The sequence below is a fragment of the Desmodus rotundus genome, chromosome 7 (genome assembly GCF_022682495.2).
Source record: "Desmodus rotundus isolate HL8 chromosome 7, HLdesRot8A.1, whole genome shotgun sequence".
Classification (NCBI taxonomy): Eukaryota; Metazoa; Chordata; class Mammalia; order Chiroptera; family Phyllostomidae; genus Desmodus; species Desmodus rotundus.
In genome coordinates, this window is record NC_071393.1 from 36,043,197 (window position 1) to 36,070,424 (window position 27,228).

General features: G+C 53.3%; 1 protein-coding gene across 4 annotated transcripts in view; it reads right to left on the minus strand.

Moving 5' to 3' along the window:
* The window catches only part of CD276 (CD276 molecule), a 30,209-nt gene that overhangs the window by 1,714 nt on the left and 1,267 nt on the right, over positions 1–27,228 (minus strand). For 2 of the 4 annotated variants that reach the window (XM_024557452.3, XM_024557453.4), the window contains exons 2-7: positions 12,649–12,769; positions 7,668–8,009; positions 7,201–7,497; positions 3,505–3,639; positions 2,423–2,464; positions 927–962 (exon numbers count right to left, since the gene is read on the minus strand). In XM_024557452.3, the coding sequence (XP_024413220.3) occupies positions 927–962; positions 2,423–2,464; positions 3,505–3,639; positions 7,201–7,497; positions 7,668–8,009; positions 12,649–12,769 (973 nt within the window). Of the gene's footprint in view, positions 1–926; positions 963–2,422; positions 2,465–3,504; positions 3,640–7,200; positions 7,498–7,667; positions 8,010–12,648; positions 12,770–19,319; positions 19,636–25,628; positions 25,898–27,228 lie in introns of those variants that run through there. The other 2 variants (XM_053928586.2, XM_045192830.2) reach the window with 2 other exon arrangements.

A 27,228-nucleotide genomic window follows, 5' to 3' on the forward strand; every position in this document is an offset into this window, starting at 1 on the left:
GGGAAAGCAGCTCTCCCTCCTGGGGGCTGCCCCTGTGCTTGTCCAGCAGGTTCAGAGCCTGGGGCCCAGAGGAAAGCCAAACACAGGGAAGAGCATTGAGGAATCCCTAACAGGGACATGGAGGCGACTGGAAAAATACTTAAGGTTCCATAACCTTTGGCGACCAACCTTGATTTTCTAAGTAGAAGCCCATCCGATCTAGTGGCAATATTCTGCATCAAGGAATATTTTGTTCAAAATACATACAGAAATACACATATTTACCCACAAACATATATACAAGGTGGCTGTTGGTTACTTTCGAAAGAATCTCAGACTAACCTCCAACCATTTCTCAATGTAGCTGCTTGGTGTAATAATATGAACACTAATCATTGTTAACATTTACTAACTACCTAAGTACCAGGTGGCTGCCCTTGTGAGACATTTACTGGTCACACTTGAGTTAGGGGTCACGTGATAGGTTCTGGCCAATGGGATGTAAATGGAAGTGCCCTGCGCTATTTCTAGTCAAGCCCTAGAAAAAACTGCACCTCCCTTACTTCCTTCCCCCCCACCCCCCGCTTTAGGTGTGGGGGGTGCAGGACCCGGAGCAGCCATGTTGGACTCGGGGACAGAAGCTTCACACTGAAGGGGCAGAAACCGGGAGGATGGAAGTTGGCACCGGGACATCAGTGGCCTTATCACCTGCGCTTAGACTTCTACAGGAGAGAGAAATGAGCTCTTGTCCTGGGTAAGCCTGTCACGCCCGTGTCCTAGCAGAGCAGCCAGGACCTTGGTTACTCTGCCCTTGGCCACCTCCCCAGGGGGGAGTGCAGGCTGCTCGTGGTGGGGGGGCAGGTTACCGGTGGAGGGTGATAATTACTTCCCTACAACCCTCCCTGCCTCCTACACACAGGTGCACGAACATTACCACGGGTCATTACCTTCTTTGTTTTCAGAGTGTTTCAGAGGCCGCAGGACTGTAAAAAAAGGAGCACATGGTGAGGAGGAACTGTGGCAAGTGGTAGGGCAGAGAGAGAGGAGCTGAGGAAGGGAGGGCGAGAAGGACTGGAGCAGGAGGAGGAGGCAGGTGAGTGCGGGCAATGTCATAGCACCAGGGAAGGTGCCCTAGGCTGCTGTCCCCAGGCCCAGCTCCGCGCTGTGGCTTGCTGCTCCCCTCTCTGGGCCTCGGTTTTCTGCATCTACATGAGAACCACCACCCTACCCTCCAGCAAGCTAGTGATGTGGCGGTGTCCCACAAACACGGGGAAGTAAGAAGCTAAAGGGGCTGCCAGTGTCCCCAGATGGCCGGGGATCGTGGGGAACGGACACTGACCAAATCTCTAAGCCACCTGCTCCTCCCCACTCCCTCCCTTCTGTCAACTACACCTGCCTCTGAGCGTGAGAACAGGAGACCTGATCCCACAGCTGCCTGCACGCCGCACACCAAAGGCAGAGAATTCACTGGCTTAATTCACAGCAGTCCCCGGGGTCAGTCCCCGGCCCTCCCTCCTGCAGCTGTGGGACGGGAACCTGTGGGAGGGGACCCTGTGGGGTGGGAACAGGTGTCAGCTGGCATCATCCCGAATGGTTCTGTAGGAACCTACCTTTCCCAGCCCAGAAGCCAGAAGGGAAGACGGTGAGGCCACTGCAGCCACAGGACACCAGTGCCTGGGCACCCACCCCCCTCTGGGCTCCTGGTTTGCCCCCCATAGCATCATGACCTGTGACCTTTGCAAACACCCTTTCCAGTCCAGTCACTCTAGAGGGCTTGAAAACAAGCCCCCGGTGCCACTGGTGCAGGGGCAGGGTGACATTTTCCGGATGGAGAACGGAAGCCTGGAAGAGCAAAGCACTTTGACCACAGGTACCCAAGCTCTATGCAGAATGGGACTATTGTAAACTGTCTGCCTGGTGACAGGACTCCAAGGTATTTACTAGGCACCAGGTATGACTCTAGGCCGTTATAACCATTACCTCATCGGACGAAACCCACTCAGCCAATGAAGACAGGCAATTATAAGGAAACTGGGACGCAGAGATAAGGAAGCAGAGGAGCAAAGGGACCAGCTCCAGGCCGCCCAGCTTACAAGAGCAGGATCTGGAACTGAAACCCAGGCTGCCCTATCTCCTGAGCCCTCCCCGCTCCCCTAGGAAGCCACCAGACTCCACAGTGCAGGGTCCCTAGGGGCGGAGCCGGCTGGCAGACCGGCAAAGGTGGGCAGAAGTGAAGCAGCCCCCGGGGAGGAATCAGGGGAGCCCCACCTCCAGGCCTGATGCTGGGTAGAGACCAAACTCACCCGGGCAGGGAGGCCTCAGTCCACCGGACATACTCCATTCAACCTCAAGCAGCTGGGGCTCCCCCGGGTCCTGGACTCCTCTCCCCTGTCCCTGTGTCCTCTCAGCCAATAAGGAAGGCCAGCTCCAAGCTTAGACTTACCCGTCTTAGAGCCTTCGCCGTCTCCATCCTGGTCCTCAGCTCCTGGAAGACAAGCAAACCTTCCTCAGCTCCATTTTCATCACTGCACTTTCCCACCTGGGGGGTGCAGGAAGCAGGTAAATGGGAAGCAGGCGTGGCCTGTGGTCAAGTGTTGGACACAGAGTGGGACCTTGAGAGCAAACAGCACAGAGCAGAGCCTGGGGGCCGGATGAAAGGGCTCTCAGCCTGGAGTCCACCATTCACCCAGCCAAGGACCAGCTCCTCGCCTCCACCCATCCGCCCATCCCATCCCCTCACCCATCCACTCTCTCACCAATCCAGTCAACCACCACCCTCCAACATGGATACCCACCCACCTACCAGTCCATTCATCCTTCCCCCAGCCCAGCCAGCACCACGGCACAAGTGTCACCTGTCAACCAACCAGACAGACTCCTCCCATTCACATCCTCACTGTGACAGACTCCAGGTCATCTCCCAGCTCTCACCACCGACTTCCTGTTTATCCAAGAAAACCTCTGTGCCCCGGGCAACTCACCCACTGCCCAGGGTCCACTCCCTCACCCACCGCTCACCAGAGTTGGCTCACTCACCTACCAAGGTCAAGTCACCCATCTAGCACTAGCAGCTCACCACCTGCCTGTCACCAAAGTCAATGTACTGACCCCAGCCCAGCAAATGGCAGTCATGCCTTCACACAGCGACCCCAAACCCACGAAGCCCTCACACTTTGCTAAATTTCCTGGTTTGAAACCTGCGCTCTCACTCACAGACATACCCATGGGACTCACACTATCAGTCACACTTGTTTGCACAGACATATTCATCACCTCCTCACACTTCGGCCTTATACATCCACCACTCACTTCCAGTCACTGATATATACACTCATCCTGCATATCTGCACACTCACAGACAGGCTCACACTTGTTTACACACACAAGACATTCGGCCTGGAGGTAACACACACAATCTAGCCCCATCGGCAAACTCACTCTGTTACCGGACAGCACTCAGATCGATGTCCCGGATGCCCTGGCACACCCAGGGACCTGTGCACGCACACTTACTGAGCCCCTCACCTGCATTCTCCTCTTCGCAGCTCTGTTTGATCTTTCTCCAGCACACGAAGGCCAGGGCCGCCAGCAGCACAACAAGACAGACGGAGAGTCCCACGGTCACCCACAGGGCCTCAGGGGGGAATGACACAGGCTGTCCTGGGAAAGGCAAGGGAGAGGATGGGGAGAAACGATTTCATCTCTGGCCCCCATGGCCGTGGGAACAGCACCTTCTGCCTCCACTGTGTGAATGGGGGGCTCCCACCCTTTCTGAGCCCCAGCCCTATGCAGAGTTCACATGCCCTTCACTGCTCATTCACACACCCTCCTAAGCCTGACAAGGCCTTAGCTGGAGAAGACATGCCTCAGCCTGGCTAGGTTGAAGGGTCTGCAGTTGATGGTGCTCAAGAACCACCCATGTCGGCTCCCTGCTGACACGGGAATAACGCTTCAACCTTTTTAGGGTGATTCAAGAACCTCAGTCATCTAGCTGCTGCTTCGCCTCCCCCAGCCTCTGTATCTTATCCCCACTACAGGAGCCTCTGCTCCAGCCAAACTGGTGTCCTGCCCGTTCTCTGAGAAGTCGACTGGCCCCTCCAGCCTCCACACGTTGCTGTCAGTTTCCTCCACCTAAAAAGTGCCCCCGAGATCTTCACCTAGCTTAAGTCCACCTCCTCAGGAGGCCCTCCCTGACTACCCCGGCCCTGCCTGGTGACAGTCCCTACCCTGCGGATAAGGAGCCGGCAAACTGAGGCCTATCAGCTAAATCTGGCCTGCAGCCTGGGTTGTATAGCTCGTGAGCTAACAGTGGTTTTTCCATTTGTAAAGTGTTACCAAAAAATGGAAAAGGAGGGCCCTGGTAGGTGTGGTTCAGTTGGTTGGGTGTTTCAGTTGTGGGTTCGATTCCTGGTCAGGGCACATGCCTCGGTTGCGGGTTCGGTCCCCGGTCAGGGTGCATATAGGGGGCAACCAACTGATGTTTCTCTCCCTCTCTTTCTCCCTCTCTAAAATCAGTAAGCACATCCTCAGGTGAAGATAAAAAAGAATGGAAAAGGAGGAACACCAGGAGATGAAAAAGCAGCAGCAGCAAGAGACGGTATGTGCCCCACAAAGCCTAAGATGTTTACTGTCCCGCCCTTCACAGAAAGTGTTCGCAGACCCCGCATGTCGATGAGGGTGGGCAGTGAGGGCGCCAGAGTGGGGAGACGCGCCAGGGGCGTGTTTCCGTGAAACGCTGAGGGCCCTCCTGTTAACTGTGCCATGGCAGACGGAAGGAGCTCAGTGCCCACACCTGGGTCAGGGCCACAGCTGTTCTGAGCATGCCATCTGGCCTGGTTCCTGGACCCCTGCTGGGTCCTGGGAAGGGGCCTTAGGGACAACAAATCTAACCAAAGACAGCGCTGCTTCCCTGCACTGTTTGGAGACCACAGGCACCCGGGGCAGCAGCAGCAGCAGAAAGCATCAACCGTGCTGAGGGCAGTGCCCCGAGCCCTTCGGCAGTGGAGGCCCCGGCACCCACACGGGCATTTGTAGCAGCTGGCACCTTCAGCTGGCATGACTGGCAAAGCTGCCGCTGTGGACATTGGGAGCAAAGGGGCCCATCACCCCAATAAGGAGGAGAGGAGGACAGCAGCTGATACGAGGGGTCGGGGGGCCAGTCCGTGAAGCACGTGGGAGAAACTCCTGGAGACCCCAGGGTGCAGCTCCTGCGCAGTGACAGAGCAGAGCCCCGGGAACACCCACAGGGAGACAGACTCTCTCTCTGGGTTCGCCCCTGGCCGGTGTCTGGAACACAGGTCAGACTTGCCCTCATTCAACCAGTCAAGGCCAGAGCAGGGCGCAGAGCTGTGTCCTTAGGCTCCACGCCCAGTGCCTGCTCCACACGGCCGCCTCAGCACAGCCACCTCACCAACCTCCAGCAGGCGTGGTGGGGAGAGACGAGGCTGCAGGACTGGAGGTCTGGCTCTGAGAACGTTGGGCATGGCACCAAGCTGCCCAAAGCAAAATACAGGCCAAGGGTTCCCAAGTAGGCCAGACCTGCTCTAACGGAAACAGGAGGCTGGGTGGTGGGGAGGAGGAAAATTAGACTGAGAGGCTGAGTTCAGTTCTGGTCCTGGGTCATCTGCTCACTGCAGGGTACCGGAACCCAGGTCCACAGACCCCACGCATGATAAGAGTTTAGAGGGGCCATGCACCCTCAAAATTGAAATGCAAACCACTGCACTTATCATTTATCTAATTTTCAAAGAGCTGCCTGGCCCCCAGCAGAGCCAAAGCCACCGTGCCAGTCTGTGGCTGGGGCAAGTCCTCTCTTCTCTCAGGGCTTCGGTTTCTTCACCTGTGAAATGAAGGCACTTTAAGTGTTAGTTACTAAAGGTTAAAGTAAAGATTTTTGTCTTTGGTGGGGTAAACATTCTCCCTGCAATTACATTTATACTGAGAAGCCCTTTCTGTACAGTGTGGCAAAGATCCAGTTCAGCCCGGTGTGCAAATTACCAGGACCCTTCAAGGTCCCAACGACTCCCACCTGTCCCTGCAGAATGCTCTTGACCACTCTAAGCCAATCTCACTACCTGACAGCTCATTCTCTCCTGAACACACACTGGACACCAGGCTGTTCTTTAAAATGTCAGGGAGGCCCCTTAGAACACCTAAGAGGCTGGGGCAGTGACTTCCCCACAGAGAGCAGTGACCCAGGGGGGTCTCCAGGAGTAGGGTGGGGTCAATCTTGGGAATGGGCTGGGCAGAGGGAACACAGCCTTGCCAGAAGGAAATACCTAAAAGAGAAGAAGGAGTGAGTCTTAACACCTAGAAGGTAAGTGAAGGCCTCGGAAGGTGTAGGTACACTTGGGAGGGGAAGAAAATCAGGAATAAGTCAATGAACCCTGAGGCTTGTGCAGAAACCTGTGGCGAGGTGCAGACCGGGACGTGGGTGGGCTGGGGGTTGGACGGAAGTCATGGGAAGGGGAAACAGGATTGAACCTGCTGTCCTGACCCCAGGGAACACGGGGAGGCCCCTGGGAAAGGCCAGGTAGCCCATGGGAAGGGACTGAGGAGCCAGAATAAGATCCAAACACAGAAGGAGATGGCCTCCCTGGGCCCGAGCCTTGGCCTGAGCCCGCTCATCTCCAGACGCAAGGGAAGCCCACTGAGGCGGGCACTCGGGAAGGGAAACGGTGTCTGGCCTAGGATCCCCAAACCAGGGACTGTGGTATCGTCTAGTACTTGAGCACATGGGAGCGGCAGAGAGAGCCCCGGCCACTGCAGCTGAGAGTGATGGGCTGCCGGGGACTGCCCACTTGCAGAGGCCCAGCTCCCTCTCAGGGCCTCGGAACCAGATGGTGCCCACGATGCAGCAAAGGCTTCCCATCACCCAGAGAAGTTCCCACAGGAAAACCCTCCGACACCAGGTCCTGGGGCCACGCCTCCCGGCTGCCCCAGAATTCCCGCCCAGTCTCAGACTCCAGGCAGGTACTCAGTACAGGAAGCACAAGCGCTAGCTCAGGTGCTCCTAGGACAGCAAATACTACGAATGCCTCTTATCAGCTCATTGACGCAAGTCCCTTAAGGACTCCTTGGGGGAGAGTTTGAGACACCTCAAATACGTGAAAATGATTTTTCAAGTCTTCTGAGCACCCAAACCTACCTACATTCCAGCCCAGGGTTCAAAAAAAGGGGGTGGCTCCCCCCCTCCTCCCCCGCTGTTCACCTGTCCCCTACCTGTGACGGCGACAGAGCCGTGAGCGTCCTGCCGCAGCACGGGGTTGCGCACCAGGCAGCTGTAGGTGCCGTTAGCACCCAGCACCACCCTCAGGATGCTGCGCACGTCAAATAAACCCTGCTCGTTGGCCATCTGTGAAGTGGTCACGTTGCCTGCCAGCGGCACCCCCTGCCCATCCTGCCAGAAAACCTCCGCCTCCGGGTAGCCCCGGGAGCTGGAGCACGTGATGGTCACCGTGTCCCCAGGCCGGAGGTCCTTGTTGGGCTCCAGGGTCATGCTGGGCTTGGAGTAGGGAGCTGGAGGGGACAAAAGGTAAAGGACAAGGTAAGGCAAGGGCGGAAGGGGCGCAGTGAAGGAACAGGGCGCCTGGCGCTGTGAGCACAGGGGTCAGCACCGGGCAGTGGACAAGGGGCCAGGGAGTGAGAGGGGTGTGCTGGGGGTTGGGGCGCCCCCTTCCGGCGCTCACCTGCCACCTGCAGGCTGACCGCAGCGCTGCCGAAGTCCCGGACGCTCACGAAGCAGGTGAAGCTGCCCTCGTCTGCCACACGCACGCGCCGAAGCCTCAGGGAGGCGTTGCCCTGTGCCAGCAGGTCGGGGAAGAGAGCGGTGCGGTTGGCATAAGCGCTGCCCTGGTCCTGGCCCTGCGTGAAGCTGTGCACCAGCTGTTTGGTGTCTGTCAGCTGCCAGATGAGGTTGAGCTGCGCCAGGCTGAAGCCGGGCTCAGGCGAGAAGGAGCAGCGCAGGGTGGTGTCTGTGCCCACCAGGGCCACCACGGGGTTTTCAGGGACCTGGACGTCCAAGGCGGTGCCTGGGGGCAGAGTCGATGGGGTGGGGCAGTCAGAAGTGGCAGGGGCACTCTGGGCCTCCCCAGTCTCCTCCCCCTGGTTTAACTCCAAGCCCCATACACCTGCCCTTTGAGGCCTGAGACCTAAAGTACGTTTACTGGCTTCAGTCCTCACTACATCAGTAAGCACCTACTATTTGCCAAGTGTAAGAGTTAGGAATGCAAGACAAGAGGACCAACGTCGCACCTCTACGGAGCTGACATTTTAATGGAGGAGAGGGACACACAAGCACACACATTCTTATTATTAGCACGTGATTCAGGACAGAAAGGAAGAAAACATTCCTGAGTGGATTAGAAAGTAAGGCGGTAGGTTTTCAAACACCTGGCAGGTATTTAACAACTGTCTCTGCTGGCTTCCTTTTCCCCTACGTATATATTATCTTTATAAATCGGAAAGTGACGTTTAAAAAAAGTATGTACTGAAATGTTAATAGTGTGCTTCAGTGAATGAGAAAGGATCACGGTGCTTTTTCTTTTCTTATATAAACACGATTAGTTGTCATACCAGGAAGAAAGCACACCCATACCTTTAATACGGCTGTGAGGCACATTCTTAGAGCTATTCGGCTGATATTTAAAGGGAATGAAAAGGAGCCTGACATGCCAGAGCCCGTGAAAGCAATCCGGTCCCACAGGGTGGCCCCAGCAGGACAGCTCCCTCCCCTGCCCCCACTAGAGTCACAGCCTGAGGGCCAACCCTGCCACTGACAGGCCAACAGCCATCAGGGCTCCACCTCAACAGGAGGGCCGCACAACCACACCTGGAGTGGTCGGCTCAGATGAGTGTGCCACTGGGCCCCATAGGACACCTGCTATAAGGCCACGCTACCAAGACAGGAGTCAGAGCAGCCCTAATACACAGAAACACACATAGGCCAGCAACCAAAACGAGGGGACAAGGGAACGGCCCAAATAACAGAAAAACGGTCCAGAAAAAGAGCTAAACAAAATGGACCCAAGCAGATGCAAAGTTCAAAACACTGGCTCTAAGGATGCTCAAAGATCTCAGTGAGAACGTCAACAAAGAGGTGGAAAAGATAAAGGTGGAAACAGAACACATAAAACAGAACCAGTCAGAGATGAAGAATCCATGAAAGGGAATCAACAAGACAGCGGACGGACGAAGCAGAGGGTCCAGTCAACGATCTGGAAGATAAGGCAGCAGAAAACACCCAATGAGAACAGCAAAAAGAAAAAAGAATCCAAATAAAGGGGGGTACTTTAAGGGGCCTCTGGAACAACATCAAGCGTCTCGATGTCTATAGCATATGGGTTAGAAAGGAGAAGAGAGAGAGAACAGGAATTGAAAGCCTATTTGAAGAATAATAACGGAAACTTCCCTGACCTGGTGAAGGAAATAGACACACAAGCCCAGGAAGCACAGGGAGCCCCAGAGAGGCCCACACCAAGACACATCATAATTAAAATGTCAAAGGTTAAAGACAAAGAGAATCTTAAAAGCAGCAAGAAAAAAGCATTTAGGTGACTACAAGGGCGCTCCCATAAGACTGTCAGCTGGTTTTTCAACAGAGACTTTGCAGGCCAGACGGGCTGGCACAAGATATCAACGTGATGAAGAGCGGGGACCTACAGCCAAGATTGCTCTACCCAGCAGAGCTATCGTTCAAAACGGAAGAGCAGACAAAGGGCTTCCCAGACAAGGTCCAACTAAAGGAGTTCGTCACACCAAACCAACATTACACAAAGTGTTAAAGGGTCTTCTTTAAGAAAAAGGAGAAGATAAAAAATATGAATAATGACATGGCAATAACTACATGTCTATCAACAATGACGTTAAATGTAAATGGATTAAACACTCCGATGAAAAAGCACGGTGGCTAAATGCACAACAAAACAAGACCCTTGCAAATGCAGCCTACAAGAGACCCACTTCAGATCGAAGACACCCACAGCCTGACAGTAAAGGGATGGAAACAATGTTTCACAAAAATGGAAATGAAATTAAAAAGCTGGGGTAGCGATACTTATCCCAGGCAAAATAGACTTTAAAACAAAGGCCGTCATAAGAGACAAACCCAGCAATTCCACTTTGGGGTATTTCTCCAAAGAAATCCAAAACACTAATTTGAAAAGATATACGCACCCTTATGTTCACTGCAGCACCATTTATGGAAGCCCAGATATGGAAGCAATCTAAGTGTCCATCAACAGATGAGTGGATAAAGAAGTGGTGCATACATACAGTGGAATATGATTGCCATAAAAAAGAATGAAATTTTACCATTCGCAACAGCATGGGAGGACCTAGAGGGTATTATGCTAAGGGAAAGCGTGATTTCACTTATATGTGGGATCTGAAAAGCAAAATAAATGAATAAAACAAAATACAAACAGACACATACGGAGAACATTTTGATGGTTCCCAGATGGTAGGGTGCTTTGGAGGGGGGGGCTGGGAGTAAAAGGTGAGGGGATTAAGAAGTACAAACTGGCAGTTACAGAACAGTCATGGGGATGTAAAGTACAGCGTAGGGAACAGAGCCAATAATATTGTGATAATTTTATGGTGCTAGAAAGGCACTAACACCAGAAATACCATTGGGGGGGGTCACTTCGTAAGTTTTATGTCTAATCACTATGTTGTACACCTGAAACTAATATAATATGTCAGCTGCAGTTGAAAAATAAAAAATATTTAAAAAAAGAAAATTTTAAGGACACATAGACAAAACCAAGGCGGAGGGTGGAAGCAAGGGAGGGAGGTGGGCTCGGCTGGGGTAGGGCAAGGGGGTGGGGAGAAAATGCAGCCAATTGTAATTGGACACACAAAGAGCCAGGGTAAGAGTTGCTGGTGGAGGCACCAGCAGGTGGAAAGGCCCCAAGGCGAGACCCACCTTGCTGTGTGACAAGGTCGGGAAGCTGGCAGTGTGTGGCCAAATCATCTGGGTGGGAGAGCTTCGTGAGACCGGTGAGGAATTTAGGGTTTTCTACGTGTAATGGGAAGTCACTTGGGGGTTTATTCAGGCGTAATCTGAGTGCTTAGAACTCACTCCGGCTCCTCTGTAGAGGGCGGATTAGAAGGCACTTCAGTGGTCCCTGTAAGAAGTGATGATGGTTCAGCTCCAGAGGGCGGCAGTGGCGATGGAGAGAATGAGACAGATGGGAGCTTTATTTAGGAGGCAGAATGAACAGGGCGTGCTAACGGATTCGAGGAGAGGGGAGCACAGGAGCACGGATCCCAGCAGCCTGGGTCAAGTGTGTCCCCAAGGGGCAGGGCCAGGGAGCAAGCAGCCAGAGACAAACCCCCACTCCCCCCGCCCTCCATCCTGTGGATTTACCCTGTAGCCCCCCCACTCCATCACTTCTGCCTCCAATCCAGCTTTTCTTTTAGAGCTCTAGAAAGTTAGGGAGGGGTCCCCAATGGTCCTTCTTTTGAGGAGGTGTGCCCCCTCCCCTGGCATTGCCATCCTTGGGTACTAGATTAAGTGTGTGCTTTGGATAACCAGCAAAGCAGGCACACTCAAAAAGTGTGAAAATCAGTCTTAACACAAAATCTACTGAGTCCAGAACTCATAAAGATTTCTTGAATTGAGAAAAATGACATTTTAGGGTAGTACGTTTATCGTGACTTGCACAAGGGGCAGGGGTTTCCTAACCTTTGCAGTGCACTGAGCTCTCTGAAGGTCTTAAACTAGCCCTGAATCCCTCCCTGCAACCCCAGGTGCCCCTTTTAGGGGCATTTGGGGAATGAAACCTGAGGAATCACCCAAACAAATCCCTTTCTCTAGCAGGGGTGTCCAATCCCTGGCCCACGGGCTACACGCAGCCCAGAATGGCTATGAATGCGGCCCAACACAAAATCGTAAATTTACTTAAAACCTTTTCTTTGCTCATCAGTTTTCGTTAGTGTTTGTGTATTTAACGTGCGGCCCAAGAGAACTCTTCTTCCAGTGTGGCCCACAGATGCGGGAAGGTTGGACCCCTAGAGAAATAGGAGCAGCAGTGGAGAGAGAGAGAGAGAGAGAGAGGCTTCCTTCTTTTGACCACTAGATGGCACCAGACACTCAGCTTTCTCTTTCCCCGTGGAGGAAGGTGGTACAGATTAGGCTTTGAAACAGAAGGTGAGAATATTGTGACGAAAGTGTAGTTGCCACTGTCGCATGCCAACTCTGTACCAAGCACTGTGCAGGAAGATTTCCATTATTTATGCAACGTGGTGACACCTATTATGGGGCTGGCACTGATCCTGTTCTCTGAGCGGAGACAGCAACAAGAAAAGAAACACAATATGTCACACGTGGACACAAGAGCCAGAAGCAGCGTGAAGTAAAGGTCGGGGATGGGGAGGGATGTGTTATTTTATACAAGGTAGCCAGGAAAGCCTGGCTGAGGAGGTGACCCTGGACATGGTAGTGCTCACAACGCCATTTTACAGAAGAAGAAACGGAGGCTAAGAAATGTAGAATGAGTTGCCTGTTGGACTCTGGAGGTGGGAACGAGCGTGGACAGGGTGCAGGAGAGACTGGGCGGAGACTGCCAAACCCTCCTGATCCCCGCTAGACAGAGGCTCCACAGGACCCGAGGCGGGAGTGCGACCCCCTCCCCCACCTCCAGCCCCACCTGGCACCGCGCCCCTCACCTGCGAGGCAGAAGCACAGCACTCCGAGGGCAGTGACCACGTGCACACCTGTGCCAGGACTGCCCATCTTCCTCTGAGGCAGCTGACAGCTGGGCTCTCGGTGGCGGAAGGCTGCCCCTGCCTGTGAGGAAGAGGAAGGGAGCCTTTGTCTCAAAAGGTCCTCTCCAAGCACAGCCCACTCACCTCCCAGGGACCAGCCCGGGGCCAGGTTGCAACTGGCAGCTGGCATGTCCTTCCTCCCACACACTCACAAGGCTCCTCCCTACTGACGCAAGTTTTGAGAGATTTTGGGAGGGAACTGAATCGCTGGGGAGGCTAAACCGGGGCAGGTAGCTGCGACCCACCCTTTCAGAACCAGGATGCAAACATAAGGAGAAGGAGGCAAGTAGAGGCGAGATGGGCCAGCTCAGGGCAACGATGTGCTCATTTAGGTTCAGGGAGAGGAGGAACTGAGGCTGGAGCCAGACTTAAACATAAACCAACAGGTCTGGTCTTTACCCTGAAGGCAGCTGGGGGCTGCCAAAGACTCTGGAATTGGGGGAAGGATATGGTCTGAGCTGTACTCTGCAAACACCTGCAGGGGAAGTGAGACAAGCTGGGCAGAAGGGAGGAAGCAGGTCTGGGTGAAAGGGCCAGGACTGGAGAATATGGGGACAGAAAGGGAGCGGTCAGGAGCCCACAGTTTTGTGCCCAGTGACCAGGTGGGGCGCTCACTGAGACGGAGAACACAGAAGGGTTCCGCACAGGGCATGGGAAGTCAGCGCAGTTTGTGCTGTGACTTCCAGGGGCGAGTTCTAGGAGGCAGCCGGGTGCACGAGTGTGGGGCCCAAAGAGGGGGAACATTTGCTGGCTTAATACACTAGATTGAGTTAACAAGATGGATCAGAAATGGAAGGGGCCAGGGCTGGGGATGACCCCCAAGGCTGCAGTGAGGACTGACTGAGAGAGGTCTGTGGCCTCAGGTCAGACCTCAGCAGGAGGCCCCGACCTCCCTGGATCTCTGAAAAGGGGCCAGACTGACGGGAGCAGAGCAAGGAGAAGGGCCAGGTGCAGGTCACCGCAGCAGAAAGCCCCAGGTGTCTAGCAACTGGCAAAACTGGGGAACCAAGGACCTAGCCCCCTGGGTGACCTTTCCTCCCTGGCATATCACCAGCCATGTGGCTCAGACCCTCCCCTGACCTTCCCTCCCCTGGCTTGTCACTAGTCGCGCAGTAGACCGACCGCCTTGGAGGAGGACACAAGGGACCGAATGGTAGTCTCATGCAACTCCCACTTGTGCCCTTGCACGACCACTTCCTTAAGCATTGACCCCTAGAGATGACAGCTTGGCCTCCAATGTTTTAGCTCCAGGCCCAGAAAAGCAGCAAAACAAGACAAGTGATGCCATGGCTGCCTCAGGACCAGCTGTGATGACTAATGACCCCCCTCTGCCCTGGCGCCAACCAATCAGTGGAGACCAGGACCCTGAAAGGACACATCTGGGAAGCTGATGAGTATTCTGTTGAGATCCTCCCCTGGGACCTTCCCTAAAATCTCCATCCTTAAAATCCCTTAGGACAGAGGACCCAGTGCAGGCACACCTGTGCCTTTCCCTTGCCCCTCTTCTCCCCGCCAGGTGTGTTACCATAATGTTTCTCTCTCCTAAGTTCCCAGGGTCCTTCTCTTGTTGCTTGTGTAATTTGCTTCCTGAGCCCATTCCTTCTACAGCTCACTTCTTCTACCTCTGTGACTTTCTAAACAAACTTTTATAGTTTCAGTCTTGTCTCTGAATTCTTTCTTAGTCAGAACTCAATTATCAAGGTTTTTTAACCGAGCTTCGTTCTGCCGCCACCGTCTAAGGCCTGGTTCCCGTGGTGTCTGACTTGGGCGGGCTGCTGCAGCCTTTGCCTGGGTCCCACAGCTGCCGCCTGACTGTGAGCGCCCAGCCACACAGACCACGCCGATCAACAAGCCTAGAAATAATTTCACATTCTCATAACCCCGGGGAAGACAGGCTGAACTACTCACTCCCATTTTGTAAGTGAAAAAAACCAACTTAAAGCCCATATAAGCGAAGTGGCAACCTAATGTGCTGTGATTTGCCAGTTAGCACAGCTGAGAAGTACTTGAGTTCCCAGCCACATCCTTCTGCCCTTCCACGGGGCAAAACTCTACAGCCATTAACATCAGTTCCAGTCACAGGCAGAGGGTCTCAGCCCTTCTAATCCCAACTAAGCATATGCCAGCCCCCACACACCCAGAAGCTGGGCTGAGGGAGTCCCTCAACCTCACCCAGTGCATCCTGCCAGCCCCGTCCTAGCTGTCTGAAGTGGGGAAGCCCTGAGCAGCCACTTCCTTCCCAGATGCTTCCGGTCCAAACCTGGTGACCTAGTGCCTCACCAGCTGCTGAGTCAGCAGCCTCCCGCTCCATTCATAAAGCATCCTTGGCAAGCACCACATCCTGCCATAGGGCCACCGTGGCCCACAGGAAAAGCTAGTGTCCTGCCATGCCTGCCTGTCCCCCAGGGAAGCACCCAGGACTAAGGATTAAGAAGCTCCCAGATTCCAAGCCTCCCTTTCTCACTTTCATCCCCAGAAAAGCCAAGGCCTGTCTGTTGTTCCTGGGCCTGTATATTCTCCTGGCTTCTCATGTCTTCGTCTTCCATCTCCCATCCCGACTCTCCTGACACCCACCACTCTGTCCCCACAGATGACCCCATCTCTGCGGTGCTTCCTCTTAGGACCTAAGGCATGAACCTGCTCACATCCTAGCCCCTGCTCAAGAGTCTCCCACGGCTCCCCATTTACTGCTCAAGTACACAGCCCCCTGACCAGGACTCAAGACCTTCCTTAATGGCTGTCGCCTCCAAACATCAAGGTAATTTCTGCCTCTGGAGTTTTACTGACTGAGGTCTCTTGGGAATGCCTGCCACCTCTGTGAATGTGGGGGGTCAGGGAGCACTCTCTCCTGATCAGACCTATCCGGGCTCCCCAAGGGCTAAGCTCGCCTTCCCTCTAGTGAAAGAATGAGGGAGGCCCCAGGGGTGGGTGTTGGGCTTGCTCCCTTTTCTCCCTTCCTAGACGCTGGACCCAGGAAAGGTCCCTCCTTTGTGGCTTCCTCTGACAGCCCAGCACTGAGGAGACCTGAGAATTCCACAGCACCCAGTGGCTCCAGCACAACAGCTGGGCACCCAAGAGCAGAGGGCAGAAAGGAAAAACACACCTGGGACATGAGGTGCTGCCCAGTGAGTAGAAGCAGCCTGCCTGGGAACAGAAAACCAATCACTGCCCCTGGCGACCGATGAGCTCCCCGCCCAGTGCACCGCACCTGGACCCGGGACTACAAGCGCTGGCACCGCCCTTCCCGTCTCTCTGTGCAAAGGGGAATTCTACCCCCTAGGCGGACCAGCCCTGCAGGCAGCCCATGCCTCCCCCTCCCAGTGAGTCACCAGCCAGCCGTTCCTTCTCCTCCTTTTCCTCCCCCATCTCCTATCCCAGTCCTGGCTGAATGTGGGAACTCCAAGGAGCTCTGCAAGGAGGGATCTCCAAAAGAAGCAGGAGTGAGGGGCCCAGGCCACCGTTAGCCTGAGAGCGCAGCAGGCACAGTGCAACTCCAACAGAGGTGGAGCCACAGGGGAGCTCCTGAGAAACAATGCAAGATGTGACCCCAAGGGCTAAGACTGGGCTCTATACCAAGGTGCCCGGGAATTGGGGGTGTCCTAAAGGGACTCCGTGCCCTCACCATGGCTACCAGCAGCAGCCCATATTCTCCTGCCTTCTCCCAATCCCTGCAGGGGCTGCTTGGGCAACGCTTCCCACAAAGAAGGCAAGTGTCTAGGCATATAAACAGTGTCAATCCATGCTAACCTGCACAGCACAGAAGCACCACTTCTAGAAACAGTGGTTAAGCCCCTGGATACAGCTACGCCTGAGGCAAGATGCACATCTAGACTGCCCAGGCACTTCAGCCAGTCTTTTCCCTGCCCCCCGACTCCCGCCTGAAGCCAGTTTGAGCTGAGTTTCTATAGCTGGCCATTGAAGAAGTCCTTGGAAATACATCTATTCAGGTACTCAGAAATGCATTTCATGATTAGGCAGGTACTGGGGGTAGAGAGATGACTCTACATTCCAACGGGGAAGGTGTGCATGCACATGAATCATTGCAGTTCAGTGCAGTGTGTGGCCTAAGATACAGGGAGGCCCCTCGGAGACCCGACAGCCCTGACTAGCCCTTCCCAGGCAGACGGACTGGGGAAGGTGGCCCCTCCCTAGCTAGTCCCAGCCCTCCTGATACTACCTATGTGCCTCTCAGGCAGATCTCATTGAAGAGGTAGAAAGTGAGCCCAAATTTGGGGTTCTCGTCCTCACTCTGACCCTTTGCTGTGCAGTCTTAATAGGTGACCTCCCCTCTCTGAGCTCAATGCTTCCTTCCATAAAAAAAAAAGAGCTTTGCTGGCAGTTGTTACAACTTCATTAGTGTGTTAAGCCTTCAGGTACTATATCCCTCAGGTCTAGCCAATTAGCTGCCACGCAGGTCTTCCTGAAGTGTGCAAAACCACTGTTACAGAAATAACTAGTTCTCCTCTTTCGCCTAACATCTCCTCTTCTACTGAGGCATTTTCAGTTAGGTACCTGGTCACTCAGCTAAAGACTACAGATCCCAGCCTGCCTTGCAGCTGGGTGTGGTCACATGACCACTTTCTAGCAGCGAACACGATGAGACCAACTGATATGCCCAACTTCTGGGTCATGCCTTTAAAGAGAGGGCATGTACCCTCCCTTTTCTCTTCCCTGTTGGCACCGGCTGGAACACGGATGCGGCCATGCTGCCAAAGGCCACACCCTGAGGACTGCAGAGCAGCAAGACAGAAGGCCCTGAGGAGTTGCAGTATCAGCCCTGAACCTACCCGGAAGGTCAGGTGGGTAAGAAATGCGCATCTATTCTAGCCGTCTTTCTTACAGCCCCTAGTGTGACTAACTCAGGGAGCCCCCCCTCCCTTACTTTCCTGCCTTCTCCCCCCACTCTGCTCGCCCCAGGAAAATTGCCACTGCTCAGAGGAGAAAAAAACACCCCACACCTAAAATGAGTATTTCGGAAGAAAAACTGGACACTCTCTCATCAGAGTCACTCAGCGACTAGATTTCTAGGCCTGGCCTAGATTTATTTCAAAGGTAGACGTGCCGGGCTTGGGGACTGCGTGGGGGGGAGGGGCTGAGAGAACGGGTGCAAGTGGGCACACACAGTGAGAAGGGGACCCCGGAAATGATGCACGTTTAGGGGGATGTATGGGTCCTCCTGGGCTTGAGCTATGGATCATCCCCCCCAAAATGCCTGGTGGTGGACCCCTTGGACACACAGAGCCGGACTTGGAACAGAGAGGGACAAGGGAGCCATCTGCGCACCGGTGGTAGCGAAAGCCAAAGTCGAGATCGCTGAGGGCAACTATGAAGTGAGAAGAGGCCCCCCACAAATTCTGGAGAAACTATGGAAATTAATAGGCAGGCATCAGAACAGGGAACCTGTCTCTGGCCATCGGCACACCCTCTGTTTGCCCCTCCCCCTGAGAGACACCCACTGCCTCCCAAGTCAGTGTCCTGGCTTTTGGGCAGCTCCCATTGGTGGAAAGCTCTACCTTATATCGAGCCAAAAATCTCTCTCTCATACAGCCCCCGTCAGTCCTCATTCGACCCCTTGGACCGTGCAGAACAAGTGTGCCCCTCCTTGCAATATTCAATCTTCCTCTCTCTTGAGGTCACCCATGGGTACCCCTGTCATACCGTCCACCAAATGACCCAACATGATGGACGGTCGAAGGTATGGCCAACGACCATCCGTTGTTTTCATGTATTGCTGCTGATCCAAGTGTGGACGGAAAGGGGCCGCACACTAAACCTGACAAGCTCAGAGGGGGCCTGCACGGCGGGCCCTACAAACTCAGAGACCAAAGTAACCCCGTAGGACGGTCTGAAGGTAACAATGCCTAACTACAAGTGAGTCACACGGTAATCTCATCCTAGGCCTGTAGCTTCCTTGACTGAAGTCAATGTTTACAGTAAGTGAGCCTGTCCACTGTCTTCTTGCATCTAAGATAACAGACCTTTGAAACATCACAATACTCTGCTTTCTGGGCCCCTCCGGGCACAACCTGGCCAAACAAGAGCACCAGACCCCAGAACCCTGCGTTGCTATTTTGTTGCCCACATACAGTCTCTGTGTGCTGTAAACGGTGACTATCCTGTACCGGCTGATGCAAAAGAACGTGTCTTTGCTTTACTCTCTAATCAATCTCCCTGCCTTGCTTCCTTTAGCCTCCCCAATCTATCTCCAGTGGATTCCACGTAACCCTCCTTACATCTCCTCTTTAATCCTAAGGTATGAAAATAAGCTGCAAAACGGCTGGAACACAGTTTCTCTGGAGCAGTTTCTCAATCCATTGAGATTTTGCTTCCTGGCAATTGTCATCAGTTTGGTTCAAATAAACTCCTAAAAATTCTCCTCAGGCGTGGACGTTTCTTATGTCAGAACACGCCTCTTCCACCCTCTTCTGAAGGATTTGGGGGAAGAGCTGGAGCTTAACAGGAGATTTCAGTTTTACTGTTGCATTTCATCTGGTTAAGCTGAGTTCATCACTCCAACTACCGTGATCTTTTTTTTTTAAATTGTACCAAAACATGCCTACCATGCAGCTTACCATTTTAACCATGTAAGTGTGGTGTAACCACAATCTTCTGAAGTGCTGTTTGGAGAGTTCCTGGTGCACAGAATGTGCTCGATACTTTTTCAGTGGACGAAGAACAAAGAGTGGATGAATGCCTTCCAAAACGGATGTTCTCCTCTCCCTGCTCTCTCTTGCGTCGCCCAGGTCCTCGGGGAGAAGGCAGGAATGGGACAACCCCACAGCCCTGGGATCAGTGTCCCTCCAGTGTTTAGGGCTTGTTGTGCGTCTTCCTCCTTAAGCTGCCACCCAGCTACCCACCCGCTCCTCTCCACCCCTAGGCTGTCACGGGATGCATCACGACTTCCAGTAAAGAGCCCATCACGTGGAGAAGAACCAGAGAAAAGGTCCATGTGAGGAAAATGGCCTGAAAATTGGCTCCAGGGCTTTGTCAGGGATTAAGGACAAGTTCACCAACCTGTTGTTCCCACAAGCGACCTTCTTCCCTGTAAAACTGGTTATTTGCCCACCTCCAGTCTCCCGGGCTTCATGTGTCCACTCAGGCAACACCCACATCCTGGGGGCACGGTGCCGGGCGCTACAGACAGACGTCAGTGTTCTTGCTCTGCAGTTGGACTGGGTTCACCATTAAGTTTCCTAAGTGCCCATCGCACTACATTATTTGTTTGCAGCAAATAATAATAATAAAAGCCAACAGTGTCAAATGCCTGCTGCCCACCAGGTTCTGTTCCAAGTGCCTTTGCACACGTTAACTCTTCTCAGCTGCCCAGCAAGTCGAGCCACTGTTTTTATCCCACTTCACAGATGAGGAAATTCAGGCAGAGTCATTAACTTGCCCGACGTTACCAAGCTACTAAGCGGCATATCGGAAATATCGCTTTTACTTATTTTTATATTTTACTTATTGACTTTAGAGAGGAAAGGAGAGACAGACAGACAGACAGACATTGATTTGCTGTTCCACTTATTGATGCAGTCATTGACTGATTCTTGTACGTGCCCTGACCGGGGATTGAACCTCCAACACTGGCATGTTGGGATGACACTCTAACCAACATGCTACCTTCCAGGGCGGAAATGTCACTTTTATAATAAAAACAGGATAAGGGTTTGGGAGAAAATATATGATTAAAATAGAACATGACGAGCTCTTTGAGGCAGGTGGATATCAGGGATTGTGGGGGTAGAGGGTTGATTTGCAGGAGGAGCGGGGAGGCTCAGGGAGGGCCTCATAGAGGAGGAGACACCCCAGCTACCCAGCAGAGGAGGCCGCACCAGCGAGGCAGTGGAGGAGGGAGAAACCACAGCAAGACAGACACTCCTGGGAGACGAGGCCAGGGAGGTAGTTAGGGATGGGTTAAGGACCCTGAGTTGATCCTGCAAACTGCAGGAACCTGTGAAAGGCTAAAACCTCCAGCTACACTTCTCTCCCTCCGCTGTCTACCCCAGGCTGTCCTGAAATATCCCTGACAGCTTCTCAGAGAACTTATTTTCAAGGTCACTCAGCACCTCGACAGACTGTCCCTGTGGCCAGAAGAGAAACCCATTTAAACGAGATTATCACCTCCCCACCTGGGAGTTCCTTCCTCACAGCTTCTGCTCGCTCCTTCGCTCCTTGAGGAAGAAGCAAAACATGAGGAACAAATCTATCTTCAGTCTCTAGTCTTGATGCTCTCATTCTGCTGTACACCCTTTATTCTGGAGCGCCTCTCTCTCTCTCTAGACTGGCTCCTTCTGATAACAAAGCCACTTTCCTGCAGGGAACCCAGTCCACTGGACTTCCAAAGCCTCAGGATTCAGCCTGTGACCACACCTGGTCAAGGAGAACACCTGTCCCACCCCCACGTGGTGACTGGGAGCCAAGCCACACCCCCAGTCAGAGACATCCCAGAGTGTCCCTGTGGGACTTATTAGAAAAGACTCTTGCCGAGGTTACTAAGGAGGAGGATGTGCTCTGGAGCCACTAGCCAAGAATCTATCAGCTACCAATGATGTAAAGAACTGACCCAAACAAGTAAACGGGCAAAGATGAAAGCTGGAGGAATACAGAGACAGTGCCCTGAAAACATCATTTAAGCTCCCATGCCTCAGGCAGGCTGCTCCTGCTGACTGCCCAGGTCCTTGAGCCGATCTTTTTGTTTTCTTAAGCCGGTTTGAGACGGAACTGCCACTGGAGGAGTCCTTGAATATACATTCATTCACGCATTCGGTAATTGAAGTATTCATTCCCCGAGTACCCGGTAGGCAGACGTGGGGAACAGAGAAATGCCTAAACTCCGGGTCTGTCCTCGAGCAGCCTGCACACACATCACTGCAGCCCCGCACACTGTGCTATTTAAGATGCAGCGAGGACCACTTGGTAATCCCAAAGCTAAACCCTGAAAACTGACCCAAAGCTACCAGACGGTCAGGCTGGGAAAGGCCATTCCAGGCAGAGGGCACAGAGCTAAGAAGCAGCGTGGCAAGCGGGAGGAATTGCAAGCAATTCAGTGTGGCTGAGACAATTGCAAGGTGCTGGTCACCAGAGGGGAAGGTGCTGAAAGGGAGGCAGGGACTAGAGCAGGGAGTTCTGTGTGGACTTTGTTGGAAGGTGATGAGGAAGAATGAGGAGTACCTATTGTTATAGGTAGGCCGAACCTTGATTGATTGACTGGTCAATAATATAACGTTAACTTAGCTGAGGAGGTTTAAATTTTAAAGGAAGATACGTAGAAGAGCAATGGTGTACTCAAAATAAGAAAGAGCTGATGGTGGAAATTTGAGGCATTAGAGAATTTTTCGAGACCGTACCCTCCTGGAGCTGCTCCAAACAACTCATTCCCCCTGCGTGTGGACCTACTGCTGGTCACGGATGTAGGACTGAGTCAAGCCGGAGTCAGCAAAGGTCAAGGGAGAAAATACTGCAGGCTCTGTGGGCCATCCAGCATCTGCCACAGTGACCCGACGTGGCGGGAGAGCACTTGCAGAGAGCGTGTGGCAGAGAGAGAGCTCTGCTCCAACACTCAGATTTGAACTGCGTATCATTTTCATGAATCCCGTGATTTTTTCCAACCATTAGAAATGTAAAGACCATTCTTAGCTTGTGGGCTTTTTAAAAACAAGCAGCAAATAGGGAAACACTAGCATCACTGCTCAAAGATTCCCAGGTGGCAGCAAAAGCGGGCAACGATGGGGAACTGGTACATTACCTATGGCCAATCTAGACAGAGGGTAGCATACAGCTTTTCAAAAGAAGGCACACTAATATGGAGACAAGTGTGCGACACGTTCACATGTTGGGTGAACGATATATTTGTACGACCTCATTTCTGTGGTAACAAAATGCACTATGGCCTGAGATGAGTCCCCCATGTCTCTCTCCGTCTGCCTATCACCTGTATTTCCCGCAAGCCCTTCCTTCCCCAGCACTTCCTTGGTCCTCCAGGCTCTCCATCTCTGTTACTTTTTTTTCCCTAGATGATTTTATCCACTCCCATGGCTTTAAATATCACTTATATTCTGGCAACTCCTGAATTTATTTCTCCAGTCTGCACCTTTCATCTGAGCTCCAACCTTAAACCCAACCATTTCCTAAGTCTCTCCAGTAGCTCCCAGGCATCTTCCTCTTCACTCCTGACTTCTCCCCCAAGCCTGTTCCTCCCAGTGCTTTCTGCATGGTAAAGGCACCCCTCTTCACCCTCTGCTCCAGCCAGGAACCTGAGCGTCTCTCATCTCTACAGCCCATCCCCAAGAACAGCCACCCCGAAAATGTATCTCAGGGGTCTGCAAACTACAGCAGCCTGAGGACCACATCCACCCACCCTGCCACCTGTGTTTGTTCAGCTCACTAGTTAAGAAAGGCGTTCTTTACCTTTTTAATGGTTGGGGAAAATCAAAAGAAGATTATTTGTGACACAATGAAATTACATGACATGCAAACGTCAGTGTCCACAAATGAAGTTGCATTGGCGCACAGCCACACTTCACTCCTTTGGGTGTTGTCTGGGGCTGCTTATGCGCCATGACAGCAGAGCAAGTGGAGGCGATGCCTCAAAGATTCACTTTCTGGCCCTTTGCAGAAAAAGTTTGCTGACCCCTGAAATATCTTTACTCTCTCTCTCTCCACCTCTGCCTCTCTCTCTGGTCTTCCACGTCACCACGATCTCTTGCTTGGTAACCACACAAGCCTGTCCACCAGTCTCCCAACCCTCTCTCCAACCAGTTCTACACGCCAGCCTACAACCTACACTCTACACAGCAGCTGGAATGGCCGCCATGAAAACACTAATTGCATCATGTCATCACTTTTACTATTTCAATATTTTATCTCGGGATTGGCCTCTTGGGATAAGACCCTAGCTTCTCCATGGCCCTACCTGGTCTGGCCCCACCCACCTCCCTGGACTTGCCACCCCCAACAGTGGGCCTTCTAGCTCCCTTGCAAACACAGTTCCTTCTTCTTGGATGGCTGGGTAACACCACTCTTTCCTGAGGGTCCCCTTGGCAGAAAAGCTGGGTCGGAGGTCCACCACTCTAGGGCAGCCCCTGTTACGCATTGCCCGCTTTGCTTTCTCTCTGTCGCACTGGAACTTCCCCAGGCAGGAAACGTGTTGGCTTTGTTTACTCTCGTATCCTTAGTTCTAGCAAAGTGCTCAGCACGTGTTCAGTGAATGCATGAATGAATGGACGAGCACACACACGTTTGGGTGGATAGAGAGATGGACGGATGGATGTTTGTACATGGGAGAAGGGTCTGGAAACCCGATAAGGAACACAACCCTGGGGTGTGGGAATGGGGGTAGAAGCCTCCTTCCATTTTCTAGTTGATACAGTCTGTGTCCGGCTCACCCCTATTAGTCCTCTCCCCCTTCCTCCTTCCAGAAGCCAGGTCACGGCTCTACACATCATGGGCACCAGCCCGTACCACTCCTGCTGCTGCCACATCCCCCAATACGGGGCCTCTCCCCCAAGGACACAGTTCAGTGTCTCCCCTGTGAAGTCCCAGTTCCTCAGAGCCTATGCTGACTTTAAGGTGACCTGGGAGCCCTGCGTTCCAGAGGTGGTACCGTCCCTGCTCCAAGGCTCCAAGGCTCCCAACAAAAACCGCTTCTCACCTGCACTGCCAGCAGGTTTCCCTGCAACATTCTTTCCCCAGGCCTCAAGAAGGCCAAATGTCTGAAGATATGAGGGTTGTGGAGGAGGTGGAGCACCGTCAGAACCAGAGGGCGTGGGAGTGGCCCCTGGAGGCTCAGGTATGCTGAGGACCAGCTTCCAGAAGAGCAAGCACTCAGCAATGGCCCTGGCTGGGAGGCCAAGGTGACTGGTTGGGCTTGGAGACACCCAAATCAGGCCTGCCCTTTCCCCATCCACCCCCCAGATGAGTCCTTGCTGCCTCACTGTGGGGACCCTCAGCACATCCTGCCAGGCTATTCAACAAGAAGCCTGTGCCTGCCTCCAGAGGGCCAGGAAGAGCCAGTCCTGGAGACAGACATCCCAGCTCCAGCATCGGCCAGCTTTGTCTTTTGGCGGGACTTCCTGTTTCTGAGCCTCAGTATCCCCACCTACACAACAGAGCTAGCGATACCCTACCTCACTGGACTGCCATGATGATGAAATTAGATGATATCTTATTGAGCATCCAGGGCAACTCTAGCCCCCAATCTTGAAAACGCAACACTCTTATCTGGAAACTCATACTGCAGGCGAGGCATAACTAGGGATGGCAAGGGAGGGAGGGTTGCGTAACTGCACACGTGGCCCTCTTCCAGATGTTTGCTCCATCCTGAGCCAATGAGACTAAAGGAAATTACTCAAGGGTCACTAATGTCCACCCTCTTCCCTCTCCCCTAGGTCCGGGTTACGCTCCCTCTCTTTTGCTAGAGGACGAACGTGTCATTCCTGTCCTGGGGGGGTGTGGGAAAGGGATGGCAATGAGAAGTTGCCACCCACTCAGAGGACAAGGTCATGGACAGTGACATCATCCTGCCTGCCATTCTTCTCCCTCTCCTGACCCCATGACTCAGGGCCAGAGGCTCATGCCCTATGGAGTCCTAATCTCAGAGGCTGCTTGGATTTGGGTCATTTTCTTCTCCCAGACCAAACCCTGAGAAGCAGCAAAAGGCCAGATGCCTGTCCTACATCACTTTCTAGGAGTCTCTCTGGGTGCCGTGGAGTCCCAACTCAGATGGCTCTATAACCCCTCTGGGTCTCTGACCCCAAACGGTATTGTCCATGTCAGTGTGAACCCCCAATTCTGCTCCAAAGAATGAAGGTACATGACTCTGGAGAAGGCTGCAGTTTAGGATGGGGGAATTGCCACAAGGAAGACTCGGATGTCAACCTCACCAGAATAAGGACACAGCCTCCTCAGAAGGGACAACACTTCTCTTGCTGTCCTTTCCACAAACATTCAAGCACCCCGATGCGGGACATCCAGCCAGCCTGCTCCCGTCAGGTGCCTGGCAGAGCCGGAGAGGACCAGGGTCCGGAAGGAAAGCGGTCTTCAGGTCGGGCACCCTTCTCATCCTCAGGTGCCCACCAGCACGGGCTGCTCACCGCTCACAAGCTGCATGGTCTGGCTGGGAAGCTCAGAGCAGGCGGGCCGCAGAAACTACCTTTGAAGAGAGAAAAGAACTCCGAAGACCAGTCATGGGACCAATAAAAGCATCGCTGAAGCCACTACGTGCAAAGCTCATGCCAACAATCCCCTTGCCATATGGCCCCTCGGTGCAAAACCTGATGCTCACAAGGCTGACCTGACGTCATGAAGAAAAATGAGTGTCCTGATGTCAGACGGTGCTGCACATAATACAGGAGAGAGACTTCCGTGCTCAACAGCTAACAGAAGTGCTGGTGCTTAAGCTGGGAAACTTCAGATGTCAGGGAAATGTGCTCACCCACAACAGCCCATTCCCAAATGAGCGGAAGGTGAGCCAACACCCAGACCCCGGAGCCCCGCAACCCCGCAGCCCTTCCCAGCCACTGAGACCCGCCTGCCCATCCCACAAGTTTAAACTTCAGTTTCTAGTTTAGACTTCAATTTCCCTCAGCCTCCAAAAGGGCCCCACCTATGGTGCAGGCCCCCAAACTACAAGGAGGGCTGCACAGCATCGGATTTCCTAGGAATTTCTGGGAGGCCAGAGGGAATTAGCCAGGAGGCGGAACTAAATAAAGAACTCTCTTAAAGACGGACCGCTCCGTTTCTTGCTAAAACAGAAGCTGGCTGCTAAAGATGCAGGTAAGAAAAGGACCCGGAGCCCTAATTGAATGATGAAATCAGACTCATTTACAATTACCCACATCCCATTTGAAGCTACTTTTTCTCAAGTCAAACAAACCCTCCCCACCCCTCTTAAAAAAAAAAAAAAAACTACTTGCTGGCATTTTCTCTCAATGACATATCCCATATCTGAGTCATTCATCACACATTTCTCATTAGGGCAGGTCGCCCTTTGGAAATAAATCCCCTTTTCTGGCAGTTCACTGCCTTAGGCCCCCGAAGCTGTCAATGATGGCTGAGCAGTAAGTGAGGCCCTTGAGACCTGGGATTCAGGCTCCTCCCCTCTCGTGCTCCCCGACTCTGGTCCCTACCTTCCCTCCACCGGTTCCCTTCTGTCTCCATCCCACCTCACCCGCTGTCTCCCCGGGACTTCCCAAGCCCAAACCACCTCACCCCTGTGCTTTCCCGTTCTTCGGCGTCCTACTGTCTCCTCCCCTCCCCCAACACCTATTCACCCTTTCACCCGGGCCAGCTGTCCCTACCTGGTCTCAGAATATGCCCCCCTCACGCCCACCGCCGCCTGCAGAATTCCTCCGGTCATCCACTCCTTCATCCTTTACGCCCAAGCAGAGTGGACCCTGAGCACTCGCCTCCCCCTCCCCGGCAGCTCCCCCTCCTCAGAACTCGTGGTCAAGCTGTTTTCCTCCGCACGGCGCGGGAGACTGC